General features: G+C 32.9%; 1 protein-coding gene across 1 annotated transcript in view; it reads right to left on the reverse strand.

Moving 5' to 3' along the window:
• Positions 1-15,365, reverse strand: part of cfap46 (cilia and flagella associated protein 46) — a 182,291-nt gene that overhangs the window by 115,700 nt on the left and 51,226 nt on the right. Inside the window, exons 18-20 of the mRNA XM_073834516.1 lie at positions 11,054-11,160; positions 3,731-3,843; positions 424-636 (exon numbers count right to left, since the gene is read on the reverse strand). Coding sequence (XP_073690617.1) covers positions 424-636; positions 3,731-3,843; positions 11,054-11,160 — 433 coding nt within the window. The remainder of the gene's footprint in view (positions 1-423; positions 637-3,730; positions 3,844-11,053; positions 11,161-15,365) is intronic.

Here is a 15,365-nt window from a genome sequence, read left to right on the forward strand (position 1 = left end):
AATTAAATTAAATTAATAAAATATAGTGCATAATTAAATAATCACCTCTCTGTAACAAGATGACAACAAAAGACAAAATACACACTGAACTTTAGTACTTAGTGTAAAATAATAAATAATATTTAAAGCAATTATACTACAGAATAATTTAATAAAACTAAAAATTACATTAATAATATACCATTAAAAATATAAAAATAAAATAAAAAATTTATTCAAAATAATACAAAATAAAATAAATTAAAAAAATTATAAAACACAACAAAAAATAAAATCTCAAGACATGATTTAAGGAAACATTTACGTTTACATGTTGATGCACAGACCTAACTTTAACACTTATATTAGAAGTTTCAGCACTACTCACAGCACTAGTACTAGTAAAGACTGACTTAACACAAGTAACACAGCCCCATATCTTACCCAGCATGCCCTGTCTGTCTGAGGAGCTCTAGCAGACGTCTGAATGTGGGCAGGAGGAGCCGATGTCCTCCGGTGGACAGCAGCCAGTTATTGTAGTTCCACAGATAAACAGCTGCATTAGCCACCAGCCAATCCTCACTCAGCTCCGCCCCAAGCTCCGCCCCTCGCAGGAAACTAGCTGTGGCATAGGCTGATAAATCCTTGATCCAATCACTGTAAAATAATAAATAATATATAACAAATATTATAAACATATTTAATATATATATTTTAAACAACATGTAATAAAAAAGTAATATATTTGTAATATTTATAATATTTTAATAAATATTTATAAATATAATATTTATAATAAAGACATTTCTTATGCTTATCAAGGTTGCATTTATTTAATCAAAAATACAGAAAAAAATGCAATATTGTGAAATGTTATTTTGATTTAAAATAACTGTTTTCTATGTGAAAGTAATTTATTTCTGTGATACAAAGCAGAATTTTCAGCATCATTACTCCAGTCTTCAGTATCACATGATCCTTCAGAAACCATTTATTATCAATGTTGAAAACAGTTAACTTAATATTTTTTTGGAACCTGTGATTTTTTTTCATTCTTTCTTTTTTTTTTTTTTGAATGAAATTAATACTTTTATTCACCAAGGATGTGTTAAATTATTAAAAAGTGATAGCATAGATTGTTACATTGTTAGAAAAGATTTAAAAAACTTCATTAAAACTTCATTAAAAAACATGAGCACATTACCCCCATTTTAGCCTCACTCCACTGGCTGCCCATACATTTTAGAGTTCATTTTAAAATTCTTTTATTTGCTTTTAAATCCCTCAATGTTCTTGCCCCGCCATACCTCTCTGAACTTTTACACTTTTACACTCCTTCCCGGTCCCTCAGGTCAGCTGATCAGCTGCTCCTGAGAGAGCCTAAAACAAAGCGGAAGCTCAGAGGGGATCGTGCCTTCGCTGTGGCTGCTCCAAAACTTTGGAACAATCTGCCTCTGCACATCAGACAGGCTTCCTCTCTGTCTGTTTTTAAAACACAACTAAAGACCCACCTTTTCTCTTTGGCTTTTGAAACCTAGTAGGAAGTTGATTTTATATGATTCTACTGTGTTTTATCTGTTATCTCGTTTGTTGTCTTATTGTGTCCATTGTCCTATTGTGCTTTTGTGGTGTTATTTATTGTTATTGTATCTTGTGCAGCACTTTGGAAACCTTGTGTTTGTTTAAATTGTGCTATATAAATAAAATTGGATTGGATTGGATTATATTTTGAATAAATGCTGTTCTATTTAACTTGTTATTCGTCAATAAATCCTGAAAAAATTCATCTTTGCATCACAGGAAGAAATTATATTTCAAAGTATATTAAAATAAAAACCATTATTTTATATTGTAATAACACTTTGCAATATTACAGTTTTTTTTTCTGTATTTTTGAACAAATAAATGCAGCCTTGATAAGCAGGAGAGACTTCTTTAAAAAAAAACATTACAAATCTTAGATTAGATTAGATTAGATTAGATTCAACTTTATTGTCATTACACATGTACAAGTACAAGGCAACGAAATGCAGTTTAAGTCTAACCAGGAGTGCAATAAGCAGCAAGTGCAGGATAAAGGTATAAGTTAGAAGTGCACTTATAGGGGATATGTGCATATAAATCTTACCTAATTATATACTATTACTAATATAGCATGTCACTATTTAGGATGCATTTTAATATTATTCTCTACTTTTATGTGCCTTTATGCCACCACAAATGATCAGTTGCATACCAGTGGTGATTTGCACTTGCACCATAATATTTATTTAAATGCGACGCTGCATCTTCTGTTTATTTGCTAACAGAATCACACTGACTCCAGACAATCTGCACAATGCCAATAAAGCTGGATCTAATTTAATCTGATCTCATTTGGATGGCCGAAACATATTAAAGCAGCATGTGTAATAGTTGGTGTTGGCGATGCACAGGGCGTCTGCAGAGATCTGTTTGTCTGGCTGTGAGTCAAGCTTATTGTTTCATGCGGCTTATAATTTGAGAAAGTCATTGAATGCATGCTGGGATGTGGAATAGAGCGGCTCTCTGTGATTATCTCGTCTGTTCAGGTTCACATCAGGAGCTCAATATTACACGCTGATCATTCGGCACACACACAGTCAGTTTGTGAGATGAACACATGTTATACAAAGCCAAGAATGCAGCTTATATTTCTATGTCATGTAGGTATTAAATGAGTCAGTGTCACTGTCTAAAATTAAAGCCATATATACAGTAAATGTATTTGGGATCAGTAAGATTTTTAATGCTTTTTAAAGGAGACTTTTCTGCTCATCAAGGCTGTGTTTATTTAATTAAAAAACTGAAAAAAAAATGTAATATTGTGGAATGTTTACACAATTTAAAACAGTGGTTTTCTATTTTAATATACTTTAAAATATATTTAATTTTTTTGATCAAAGCTGAATTTTTTAGCATCATTACTTTAGTCTTCGGTGTCACATGATCCTCCAGAAATCATCCTAATATGCTGATTTATTATTAATGTTAATGTTTTTTGGAACCTGCAATATTTTTTTCAGGATTCTTTGATAAATAAATATTAAAAGGAACAGCATTTATTTAAAATAGAAAACTTTTGCAACAATAAACACCTTGTTTAAAGTTTGGGATCAGTAATTCTTTTATTTTTCTCTCTTTGAAAGAAATTAATACTTTTATTTAGCAAGGATGTGTTCAATTTATTAAAAAAAAAATTGACAGTAAAGACTTATATTGTTAGAAAATATTTATATTTTAAATAAATACTGTTCTTTTTAACCTTTATGGATCAAAGCATCCTGAAAAAAGTATCAAAGATTACAAAAAATATTAAGCAGCACAACTGTTTCCAACATTGATAATAAAAGTAATAAATCAGTATATTAGAATGATTTCTGAAGGATCATGTGACACTGAAGACTGGAGTAATGATGCTGAAAATACAGCTTTGCATCACAGAAATAAATTAGATTTTTAACAAACTAAAAACTGTTATTTTGAATTGCAATAATATTTCATAATAATACTTTTTTCTGTATTTTTGATCAAATAAATGCAACTCTGATGAGCATAAGAGACTTTTAAAAATCTGAGCGGCAGTGTATATGTTTACATTACCTTTATGTAATAAAATAAGCAAACCTAAATAAAAACTATGGACATATACAAATAATATTAATAATTATAATTATAAAAATGACAAAAACACACAAGAAAATGACTAAAACTCAAAAAAAGTGAGATTTACCTGTACAGGTTCCAGTGGGCGTCGTCTTCAGGTGGGCGTGTCCATCTCTCATCAGGTGCTACAGCAGAGCCGTTCAGCTCCACCCCCTCAGAGCGAAGTTTAAGGACGGTTACCTAGACGACACAATACTGTGGTTTATGGGATGCCAGTTTTAATGAGAATGTTGTTGTGTTATGGACCTATGAACCACTATAATTAAGCCTTTTAAATAACTAATGAAACAGGTATATAAAACATATATGACAAATGTGTAGCAAGTAAGCCCCGGGCCAATATGCAAAAAAAAAAAAAAAAAAATTGTACGGGCCCCCCACACATTATGGCCTCCAACTCTTAAGTAATGTTACATGAGTATTCACAAGCTGTTGTATTTACGGTATAAATGCTTGGAAATAATATTAAACATTTTCAAGTCCATTCATTAGTTGTAGGACACAAGTCTCAGCCTATAAATTCTGTCAATTTTATGATAAAATACAAACAAATAACCATAAATGTTTTTATGCTCTTTAATTTGTAGTGAGATTAGCTCTCACTATATTTGCGTCAGATCAAGCGGCATGTGAATCAATGAACTTTTCCTTTTTAATATTTGCTGCATGAAATAAACATGAAAAAAGATTTGAATGCATGTTAAAAAAAATAAACACAATGTCTCATGAAATCGATCAATCAGAGTTTACAAAAATAAAACATCTGGTGAATAAGTCATAATTATAGTAACATAATATTTAGTCAACCACAGAAAAACCAACAAGCCTATAATTTTGCCAACATTGTTTTATTTTTCTCATAAATCAGCCAGTTAACTGAGTTGAAGCCCACATTTTTATTGCTGTTTTTCATGTTAAATGTAAAAAGGTCGGATGCCACGGCCTTTTGAATTTTTTGGATGGAGTAGGTAGAATTTTCATATTAGCTTTACGCAATATAACATGATTTTATTACATTAATTCTGTAGAGCATTCTATAGATATATTTCTCATGTCTGTGAGGCAAATATTCGCTAAGTTTTGGATCATTTTTGTGAAGCGCTCCTCCTTAAGACAGAGCCTGCAGAAAGCGCATGTTTGTTTTCTTTAGCTATTTTACAAAAGCACAACGTTTTGTTGATATTGTTAGTGCACACAGATAAAAGTAGACCTTTCACAGTTTTGAATGATGTATTACTCTTGCCTTTATGAGCAAAATGATAGCGTATTTTAGGCTTCAACTGTTAAGAAAAAAAATGCAAGTATTACAACTGGATATGCATCTAACAGCACACATTTATCTAGGTTAAATGTTTAAATGAATATTGTGAAATCCATCAAGTGTTTTATGTCTATAGATTTTATTTTAGGCAAGTTGTGCTGATTTGAGAAGTCTGAATTGATCAAACATGCTCAACTCATTGCCGCTGGCCACTTAGTCGTTATTTTAAAAAACAAAAGCTTGAATTTAACAAACATAAAATGTTCTAAACATATTTACTGTAAATACTTTTAACGCTACGCCCCTGGTCAGTCTATATCTCCAATAATTGTCTTAGTAAGATGAAATCAAAATGATCCAAACATATAATGCAATGCAGTCCAATGATAATTTGGAGTGAACAAATAAGCGTACCTCAAAAGATGTGAGATGTTTTGGAGGCTTGAGAAGATCTTTCCTCCACTGAGGAACAATGAAAGCAAAGCTTCTAGAAACAAATGTTCCTCAAAAGATCCTGATGATCAGATTTGAGACTAAAAATGAATTATAGAGAATCTAGTAAAGCCAAGCTGCTTCAGTCAAGCAAGTGGGCATCTAGAATATTACTCAAGTTATTCTGATGTTTACATGAGAAAAATCAGTCAAGATTTGACACGTAAAGCAACAGGTAAAGGTGGACGTTTGTACAATTACACTAAAAGAGCTTCAGTCAAGACGACAGAAGACGTGGAGTAGATTGAGTTCAAAAACAGCCTTTTTTGTGCATCACATATAATAGGCTTTAAAGGGTTAATGAAAGGAGTCAGTGTCATCTGTGTAGACAGGGCTGATGGGAGCGAACAACCCGTACAGTAACACAGGATGACTGAGGATCAAAGCCGCTCAGGTCCATAAGGGAAGCCTTTCACTTCCCCCGGATGGCACACGCATCAAATTAAAAGGACGTCTTTTGAAAAATCAACCTCTCCAAAAAGAGAGGAAACATGTTCGCTGAGAACAAAGTGATGCGCTATCAAAGAGGTTGCTCCGACAGGCCTCTGCTTTTGTCAAGGTCATCGCTTCTGTGTCTCACGCTCCATTCGTCGTGCCAAACTCTCTATCCGCAGTTCAAAGGGAAGGCGCCTCTGAAGACATAATTACACAGATGATCCTGGAGGTCTAATGCAGTCATTAAAAAAACATCACTTTATTGAGTGGGACATCTTCATTTTCTTGATTTCCAAAAATGCTTAAAAGAGAATTTCACCCAAAAGACACTCCTTTCATTATTTAATGACTTCAAACTTGTACGCTGTTGTTTTTTTTGTCTGTGCAAAACAACAAAAGATAAATTTTCACGCACGTGACACTTACACAAACACTATTTATAAACTCTCTCACAGAATAAAGCAAGTCAAAGCAAATGAGGGCATGTAAAAGATGACTAAATGTTGAAAGAGAGTGGTTCTCTGATGTCCCTTTGTTGCACCAACATACAACAAATACAACAAAAACAATTGCTGATGTTCAGAAATGCAGACAAGCAACAGTAATTACATTAGTTCCTGTTTAGAGTTGGTTTAAGGTGAGACACTTCAGGCAAAACCACAGATTTTTCATGCACTAGTTTTTTGTTGTTGTCTATTTTACCAGAATAACATGTCCTCTTTCAGACTAGTGGAAAGAAAACATCTACAATACACATTTAAGTGTTTATTTTTATTGTGTTTTATCTACTTGCATCTGTAGATTTTAATTCCAGTCCATATCTTCAAAGGCTCTGAGTTCTTCACACATACACATTTGCTGTTTTGCTCCTATCCATATTCTGAAGGTTTATATAGAGAAGTTTGTATGAAGTATATTCTACCAGATTTATATTTAACATTTTATTCATAGAAGCATGGATGTGTTTGTTGACATATTTTCTGATTTCTGGAGAGATAAAAAAAGAAATCCAAGATCCCCTCCAAACCCCTTTATCTCTAATATAAGTCAACAAAGTCAAACAAGAATTTTGAAGCTGGTTTTATCCAGTGTTCAGATTTCTGTTCTGGACATTTTATGAAAATTAGTGCATATTTAACTAGATAAAAAAGTTTGTCAAGACAAACTTTGAAGTTGGCTTGAGAAAGCTTTTGAGTCTGATGGTTTTCAGTCTGAAATAGATTGAAGTTTAAAGTAGTTTTAAAAGCTTAATGTCTGATAGATGGATGGATTCTAACATGATTACCAAGTTGCTAGTATGATTCTAGCATGATTTGCATATTGCTAGCATGTTCCTAACATGATTACCAAGTTGTTAGCATATGTCTAGCATGATTAGCATGTTGCTAGCATGTTTTTAACATGATTAACAAGTTGCTAGTATGTTTCTAACGTGATTAATGAGTTACGAGCATGTTGTTAACATGATTCTAGCATGTTTTAGCCTGTTTCTAGCATGATTAACATGTTTCTAGCATGTTTCTAGCATTAGTAGCATGTTACACGCATGTTGTTATCATGATTACCAAGTTGCTAACATGTTTCTAGCATGATTACCATGTTACTAGCATGTTTCTAGCATCAGTAGCATGTTACTAACATATCGTTAGCATGATTACCAAGTTGCTAACATGTTTCTAACATGATTAATATGTTTCTAGCATGAGTAACATTTTACTAGCATGTTGTTAACATGATTACCAAGTTGCTAACATGTTTCTTACATGATTAACATGTTTCTAGCATGAGTAGCATGTTACAAGCATGTTGTTAGCATGATTACCAAGTTTCTAACATGTTTCTAGCATGATTAACATGTTGCTAGCATGTTCTAGCATCAGTAGCATGTAACTAGCATGTTGTTATCATGATTACCAAGTTGTTAACATGTTTCAAGCAAGATTAACACATTTCTACTTTGTGTCTAGCATTATTAGCAAGTTGCTAGCATGTGTCTAGCATGACTAGCATGTTACTAGCATCAGTAACATGTTACTAGCATGTTGTTAGCATGATTACCAAGTTGCTAACATGTTTCTAGCAAGTTAACACATTTCTAGTTTGTGTCTAGCATGATTAACAAGTTGCTAGCATGTGTCTAGCATGTTACTAGCATCAGTAGCATGTTACTAGCATGTTGTTAGCATGATTACCAAGTTGCTAACATGTTTCTAGCAAGATTAACACATTTCTAGTTTGTGTCTAGCATGATTAGCATGTTACTAGCATGTTTCTAGCATCAGTAGCATGTAACTAGCATGTTGTTAGCATGATTACCAAGTTGTTAACATGTTTCAAGCAAGATTAACACATTTCTACTTTGTGTCTAGCATTATTAGCAAATTGCTAGCATGTGTCTAGCATGATTAGCATGTAACTAGCATGTTGTTAGCATGATTACCAAGTTGTTAACATGTTTCAAGCAAGATTAACACATTTCTACTTTGTGTCTAGCATTATTAGCAAATTGCTAGCATGTGTCTAGCATGATTAGCATGTTGCTAGCATGTTTCTAACATGATTAACAAGTTGCTAGTATGTTTCTAACCTGATTAATGAGTTACGAGCATGTTGTTAGCATGATTCTAGCATGTTTTTAGCCCGTTTCTAGCATGATTAACATGTTTCTAGCATGTTTCTAACATTAGCAGCATGTTGCAAACATGTTTTTATCATGATTACCAAGTTGTTAACATGTTTCTAGCATGATTAGCATGTTACTAGCATTTTTCTAGCATCAGTAGCATGTTACTAGCATATCGTTAGCATTATTACCAAGTTGCTAACATGTTTCTAACATGATTAATGTTTCTAGCATGAGTAACATTTTACTAGCATGTTGTTAGCATGATTACCAAGTTGCTAACATGTTTGTAGCATGATTAACATGTTACTAGCATGTTTCTAGCATCAGTAGCATGTTACTAGCATGTTGTTAGCATGATTACCAAGATGCAAACATGTTTCTAACATGATTAACATGTTTCTAGCATGTTTCTAGAATGAGTAGCATTTTACTAGCATGTTGTTAGCATGATTACCAAGTTGCTAACATGTTTGTAGCATGATTAACATGTTACTAGCATGTTTCTAGCATCAGTAGCATGTTACTAGCATGTTGTTAGCATGATTACCAAGTTGCTAACATGTTTCTAGCAAGATTAACACATTTCTAGGTTGTGTCTAGCATTATTAGCAAGTTGCTAGCATGTGTCTAGCATGACTAGCATGTTACTAGCATCAGTAGCATGTTACTAGCATGTTGTTAGCATGATTACCAAGTTGCTAACATGTTTCTAGCAAGATTAACACATTTCTAGTTTGTGTCTAGCATGAGTAGCATGTTACTAGCATGATGTTAACATGATTCTAGCATGATTAGCAGTTAGTTTAAATGAGTTTGAATGGATTATAAATATAGCACATACGCTGCGTCCGAAATCGCATCCTTCCCTACTGTATAGAATGAGAAAAACAGTATGTGAGGAGAGTAGTATGTCCGAATTCATAGTAATGGAAATACAGTAGGCGAGAAGTACCCTGATGACCTACTGTTTCCGCCCGAATCCTGCAGTACGCATCCCATGGACACATCAGGCTCCAGGAGAGGAGTCGTTATTCGAAAAATGGCGGAAAGAGGAGACGCGGCGGATGTAGTACGTCCGAATTCCATTCATACTACCACTATATGGAACGTACTGTTTTAACGGTCGGGAAGTACGTTCAAATTTAAATGTAGTACCTACTGAAGCAGTCTGCGATTTCGGACGCAGCAATAGAAATGAAGTTTGATTGAGTCTCAAGGGTTTGTGGGAGTTTTGACAGTCGGAGTTTGAATAGTGTTGATCATTTTAAAAGCTCAAACTCGTGGGCACTGTACTGCCCTACAAAGCAAAAAGGCAGTAACTGCATTTTTGGTCAAAAATGAGTTATTATCATTTTCATGACATTCAAGGCATCCTTTGTTATGTGACAAAATATCTTATCTCAAATGTGTGTGATTTTGCGGCATCCTCATGGGATGGTTTTTAACATTGGATAACAGGCTGGATGACAGGATAACTTTAAAGTCATTTTTCTCAGGTCTGCACTCAGCGTAGTTACTGCCTTTTTGCTTTGTAGGGCAGTATAGAAGTCCACTATATGGAGAGAAATCCTCAAATGTTTTTCTATTTCTTGGATGAACATCTTGGATGGCAACAGGGTGAGGACATTATCTGTGCATTTTGTTCTGGAGTATAGTCCTGGTTGCCAGGGTTGGGGTCAATTCAGGAATCAACTCAACAGTTCCAATTCAAAGAAGGAAATGGAATTGGAATTCAACAACAATTACAGGAAACAGAGCTGGAATTGAATTAGAATTACAGGAAGTGGAATTCAATTCAGGGAAATTCCACTGAATTCCATTTATTGCTGTTTCTGAGCATTTATTTGTGATTGCATTTAGAGACATACATTTGAACTTAATTTATGATGCTTTACGAATACCAAGTAATGATTGAAATAGAGTTGATCAAATGCAAGTAAATAAAAATGAGAACTGTACATTATGAATTAATAATTGAATGACAGTGGTGATGAGTTTCTGGATGTACTATACATTCAAAATATGATTAGCACATAATATATGTCTCAACTCGTGTTCATTCATGCATTTCATTCACTTTCTATTGCATCGAATTACTATCATTTCCTGAAATTTGTCATGTGAATTGATCATGCTTGACATACTAAACATACAGTACTTTGTGTTTCTTGTATATGTTTGTTGTTTATGTGATTTACAAAATTTAAATTTACTATAAACTATTAAGCAAATCAAGTCAAATTATTTTATTTAGCAACTCAAGTGGAATTTAGTGGAATTTATTTGATTTCAATTCTGTTTCCTGACATTCCAATTCAATTCCAATTCCATTTCCTGTCAGCTGCATCCAATTCCATTTCCAATCCAGGAAGTGAATTGGAATTTACCATTCATTCTCAATTCAATTCATGAATGGCCCCAATCCTGCTGGTTGCATGTCCTTCTAAACAGCGGTATTGTTCTCACGAAGTCGGCTGTTTGTATGAAGCTGGGCTTGTTTGTGGAAAAACAAATCATGCATAATTCACACAATGTCGTTCTGAGGGAAAGTCTGATCATGAAGAATGTGTTTGTACCTCAGCGTTGATGAAATGGACCTCGGCTAGCAGACGCAGCAGATCTCTCCTTGTGTTCAGATCGGTTCGGTTCTCCTGATCTAGACTCGCTCTGTTCTTCTGTTCACCTGCCATCAGACATCATTCAATCAGCTTAAGTCATCTCACAAACATTAATAACAGAAAAACGGCTGTCACACAAGCCTGTAGTCTCCTAAACCAGATAAATGAGTCATATTTCAACATCAACAGTGAACAAAATGCCTTCAAACTAAATGATACGCTCAATAATGACAACAGATTATAATCAATACTAGTTTGTTCTGACAGGAGAAACACTGCAGGCAAAAACACATTTTTCATGCACCTGTCAAGTTTCTTTTATAGCACTTTATCTATTTGTGTCGATAGATTTCAATTACAATACATATTTTTAAAGGCTGTTTCCTCAAAATGAGTTTTTTCTCCTACAATGAGCCACAAATCTCCACTAAGTAAGGTGTATAAGTAAGTAAGGTGATAAAATTGCGTAGTATATTCCAGGCTTAACATGATTAACATGTTGCTAGTATGTTTCTAGCATGATTAACATGTTTCTAGCATATTTAAGCATGTTGCTAGAATGTTTTTAGCATGATTAACAAGTTGCTATTATGTTTGTAGCATGATTAGCAATTTGCTAGCATGTGTCTAGCATGATTAACATGTTTCTAGCATGATTAGTAAGTTGCTAGCATGATTCTAGCATTATTACCAAGTTGCTAGCATGATTCTAACATGATTAACATGTTTCTTGCATGATTAGCATGTTGCTATTATGTTCCTAGCATGATTAGCAATTTTCTAACATGTGTCTAGTATGACTAGCATGTTGCTAGCATGATTAGTAAGTTGCTAGCATGATTCTAGCATTATTACCAAGTTGTTAGCATGATTCTAACATGATTAACATGTTTCTAGCATGTTTAAGCTTGTTGCTAGAATGTTTTTAGCATGTGTCTAGTATGATTCGCATTTTATTAACATGATTTTAACATGTTTCTAGCATGATTAGTAAGTTGCTAGCATGATTCTAGCATGATTAACATGTTGCTATTATGTTCCTAACATGATTAGCAATTTGCTAGCATGTGTCTAGTATGATTAGCATGTTGCTAGCATGATTAGTAAGTTGCTAGCATGATTCCAGCATTATTACCAAGTTGCTAGCATGATTCTAACATAACATGTTTCTAGCATGATTAGCATGTTGCTAACATATTTCTAGCATGTTTAAGCGTGTTGCTAGAATGTTTTTAGCATTATTAACAAGTTGCTATTATGTTTGTAGCATGATTAGCAATTTGCTAGCATGTGTCTAGTATGATTAGCATTTTATTAGCATGTTTTTAACATGAGTAGCATATTACTAGCATGTTGTTAGCATGATTAAAGAGTTACAGTGTACTAGTATGTTGTTACCATGATTCTAGCATGAGTAGCATGTTGCTACTATGATTAGCATGTTTCTAGCATGTTGCTAGAATTTTTTTAGCATGATTAACAAATTGCTATTATGTTTGTTGCTATTATGTTTGTATGCTTAGCAATTTGCTAGCATGTGTCTAGTATGATTAGCATTTTATTAGCATGTTTCTAACATGAGTAGCATGTTACTAGCATGTTGTTAGCATGATTAAAGAGTTACAGTGTACTAGTAAGTTGTTACCATGATTCTAGCATGATTAACATGTTGCTAGCATGTTTTTAGCAAGTTGTTAGTATGTTTCTAGCATGATTAGCTATTTGCTAGCATGTATGTAGTATGATTAGCATGTTACTAGCATGATTCTAGCATGAGTAACATGCTAGTCATGCTAGAAACATACTAGCAACTTGTTAATCATGTTAAGCCTGGAATATAATACAGATTTTTTGTTACTCGTGATTTCTAGCATGATTAGCATGTTTCTAATGAGTTTATTTCCAATAAAATGAGTTTTTTCTCCTACACTGAGCCACAAATCTCCACTTCAGCAGCACTTACACACACCACACTTTACATTTGTATTCCTGTCTATATCCTGAAGGTTTTTACAGAGGGATTTGTTCATATATAATTTGCTTGATTTTATACATCATTTTATTTCCCCAAAATGGTAAAAATACATTGTATTCTGTCTGTTCTAAGTTTTTGTCTGAATTATGGAGTGACAAAATGAGATACGTTCAGTAAAAATATTTAACTTAAAATTTCAAAAAAATTAAACAATAATTTTGAAACTGACTTCATCCAGTGTTTAGATTTTTGTACTAGAAATGTATGCAAATGAGTGCATATTTAATTAAATAATGCTCATTTTCATAACAAAACCTAACACTTTAGAAAACCTGTAATACAAAAAATGTTTGCAATAATCAACATAATCAGCTGAGTAAGTAAGGTGATAACTATTAGTTATTTTTTTACTCTATTCACCTGCAGTGTCTCAGCCTTAATTAAAACATTCCCAACTTGGATTCTCACACTTTGATCAAGTCTCATCTCATAAAGATGATCATTTGACATGGTCTGAACACAGCATCTGAGTCATTTGTGTAAATAACACAGTTTATTCATCTATTTATCAGAATCACTGAGAAAAGCCCTGAGGATGTGATTAACTAATCAGTCACTTTGGCTCGACGATCTAATGATTTAATGAAGCCATTCCACAACATCAACATCATCATTCAACATGATGAAGCGCTTTCGTTCAAGCCTAAGGCTGTAAAACATTAATGATCATTGACAGATTGAATCATCATCATCTGACCTTCACTTATCTGTACTCTTCAGCCTCGGCTTCGCTCACGGAGTATTAAGACTTGGAAGAAAAGGCTTGAAATGTAAGACTAAAATCGTTAAAGATAATCAATAAAACCAGCAAACATGAACATGAAACTCTATTCAAAGTTGAAATTGATTCATTCTACACTTAATATCTAGGAAAAATATAGACACAGTTTGCACAAAACTTTTAATAAATGTGTAGCCTGTTTTATAAATATTATTTTAACTTTGTTTTTTTGAAGTTTTGAATTAATGGAGTACATTTAAAAAAAATGTAATTTAAAACTTTAAAATTTAAATCTAATTCAATGTTTTATGGAAGACGATAATTTTTTTTCAAGAATTACTCATCTCATCTTTCAATTCTGAGAGAAAAAAATTCTAATGGTGAGATAGAAATAAAGTCAGAATTGTCACATAAAGTGTTGCAATTAGCTTTTTAATTTCTAATTTTCTAATAACAAAAAAAAAAAAATTGCAAGACGGAAACTTGGTATTGAATGGAAAAAAAGTCTGAATTTTTAGTTTACTTTTTGTAATTATGACTTGTCTTTAACTAAGAATTGCACATTTCTATCTTAGCTCTGAGTTTAAATCTTGTAATTGTCACTTATTTCCTCAGAATTGCAAAAAAAAAAAGATTTTCAGATTTTCCAAAAAAAAAATTTGTTCTTGTTTTTTAACTTTATTTGTTTCTGACACAAAATCAGAAATGAAAAAGGTAATTGCGACTTTCTGACGTGTTTCTTATTTCTTAGAATTGCGAGAAAAAAGTGTCAGATAAAAAAGTCACAATTACCTTTTTCATTCCTAATTTTGTGTCCGAAACAAATAAAAGTAAAAGAAAAAAAAAGAACAAAAAAAAAAAACATTGCAAATGTAACTCGGTATTGCATGGAAGAATCTTTGAATTTCGAGTTTATTTTCTGTAATTATGATTTATTGCACATTTCTATCTTAGTTCTGAGTTTATATCTTGCAATTGTGATTTTTTTCTTCTCATAATTGCAAGAAAAAAGAATTGTCAAATAAAAAGTTGCTGTTAGGGGTGCGTGCAGGACGAGGCGAGACGATATTAACAATTAACAAGATATTTAATATAAATCTCCAAGAGGAACAAGGCAGGAACACATAGAGCTTACACACACATAATCCAACGTTAAAGACCGACAGGGAACTGAACTCAAAGACAGACTCTTAAAGACAAACTAATTATCAAACACAGGTGACACAGATGACTAATAATTACAAGGACAGGTGCAGGGAATAATGATGAGGGCTAAACCAAATGACAAAAAGACAGGGGGAGACCAAATTAACAGACAGAACTGTGACAGTTGCAAATAGCTTTTTAATTTCTAATTTGGCGTCAGAAACAAATAAAGTAAAAGAAAAAAGAAAAAAAATTGCAAGATGTAAACTCAGTATTGCATTGAAAAAAGTTGTTGTTTATGTTTTGTAATTATGACTTCTTTACCTTAGAAATGCACATTTAAGTTTATATCTTACAATTGTGCCTTT

Source organism: Garra rufa, chromosome 2, assembly GCF_049309525.1.
Source record: "Garra rufa chromosome 2, GarRuf1.0, whole genome shotgun sequence".
Lineage (NCBI taxonomy): Eukaryota > Metazoa > Chordata > Actinopteri > Cypriniformes > Cyprinidae > Garra > Garra rufa.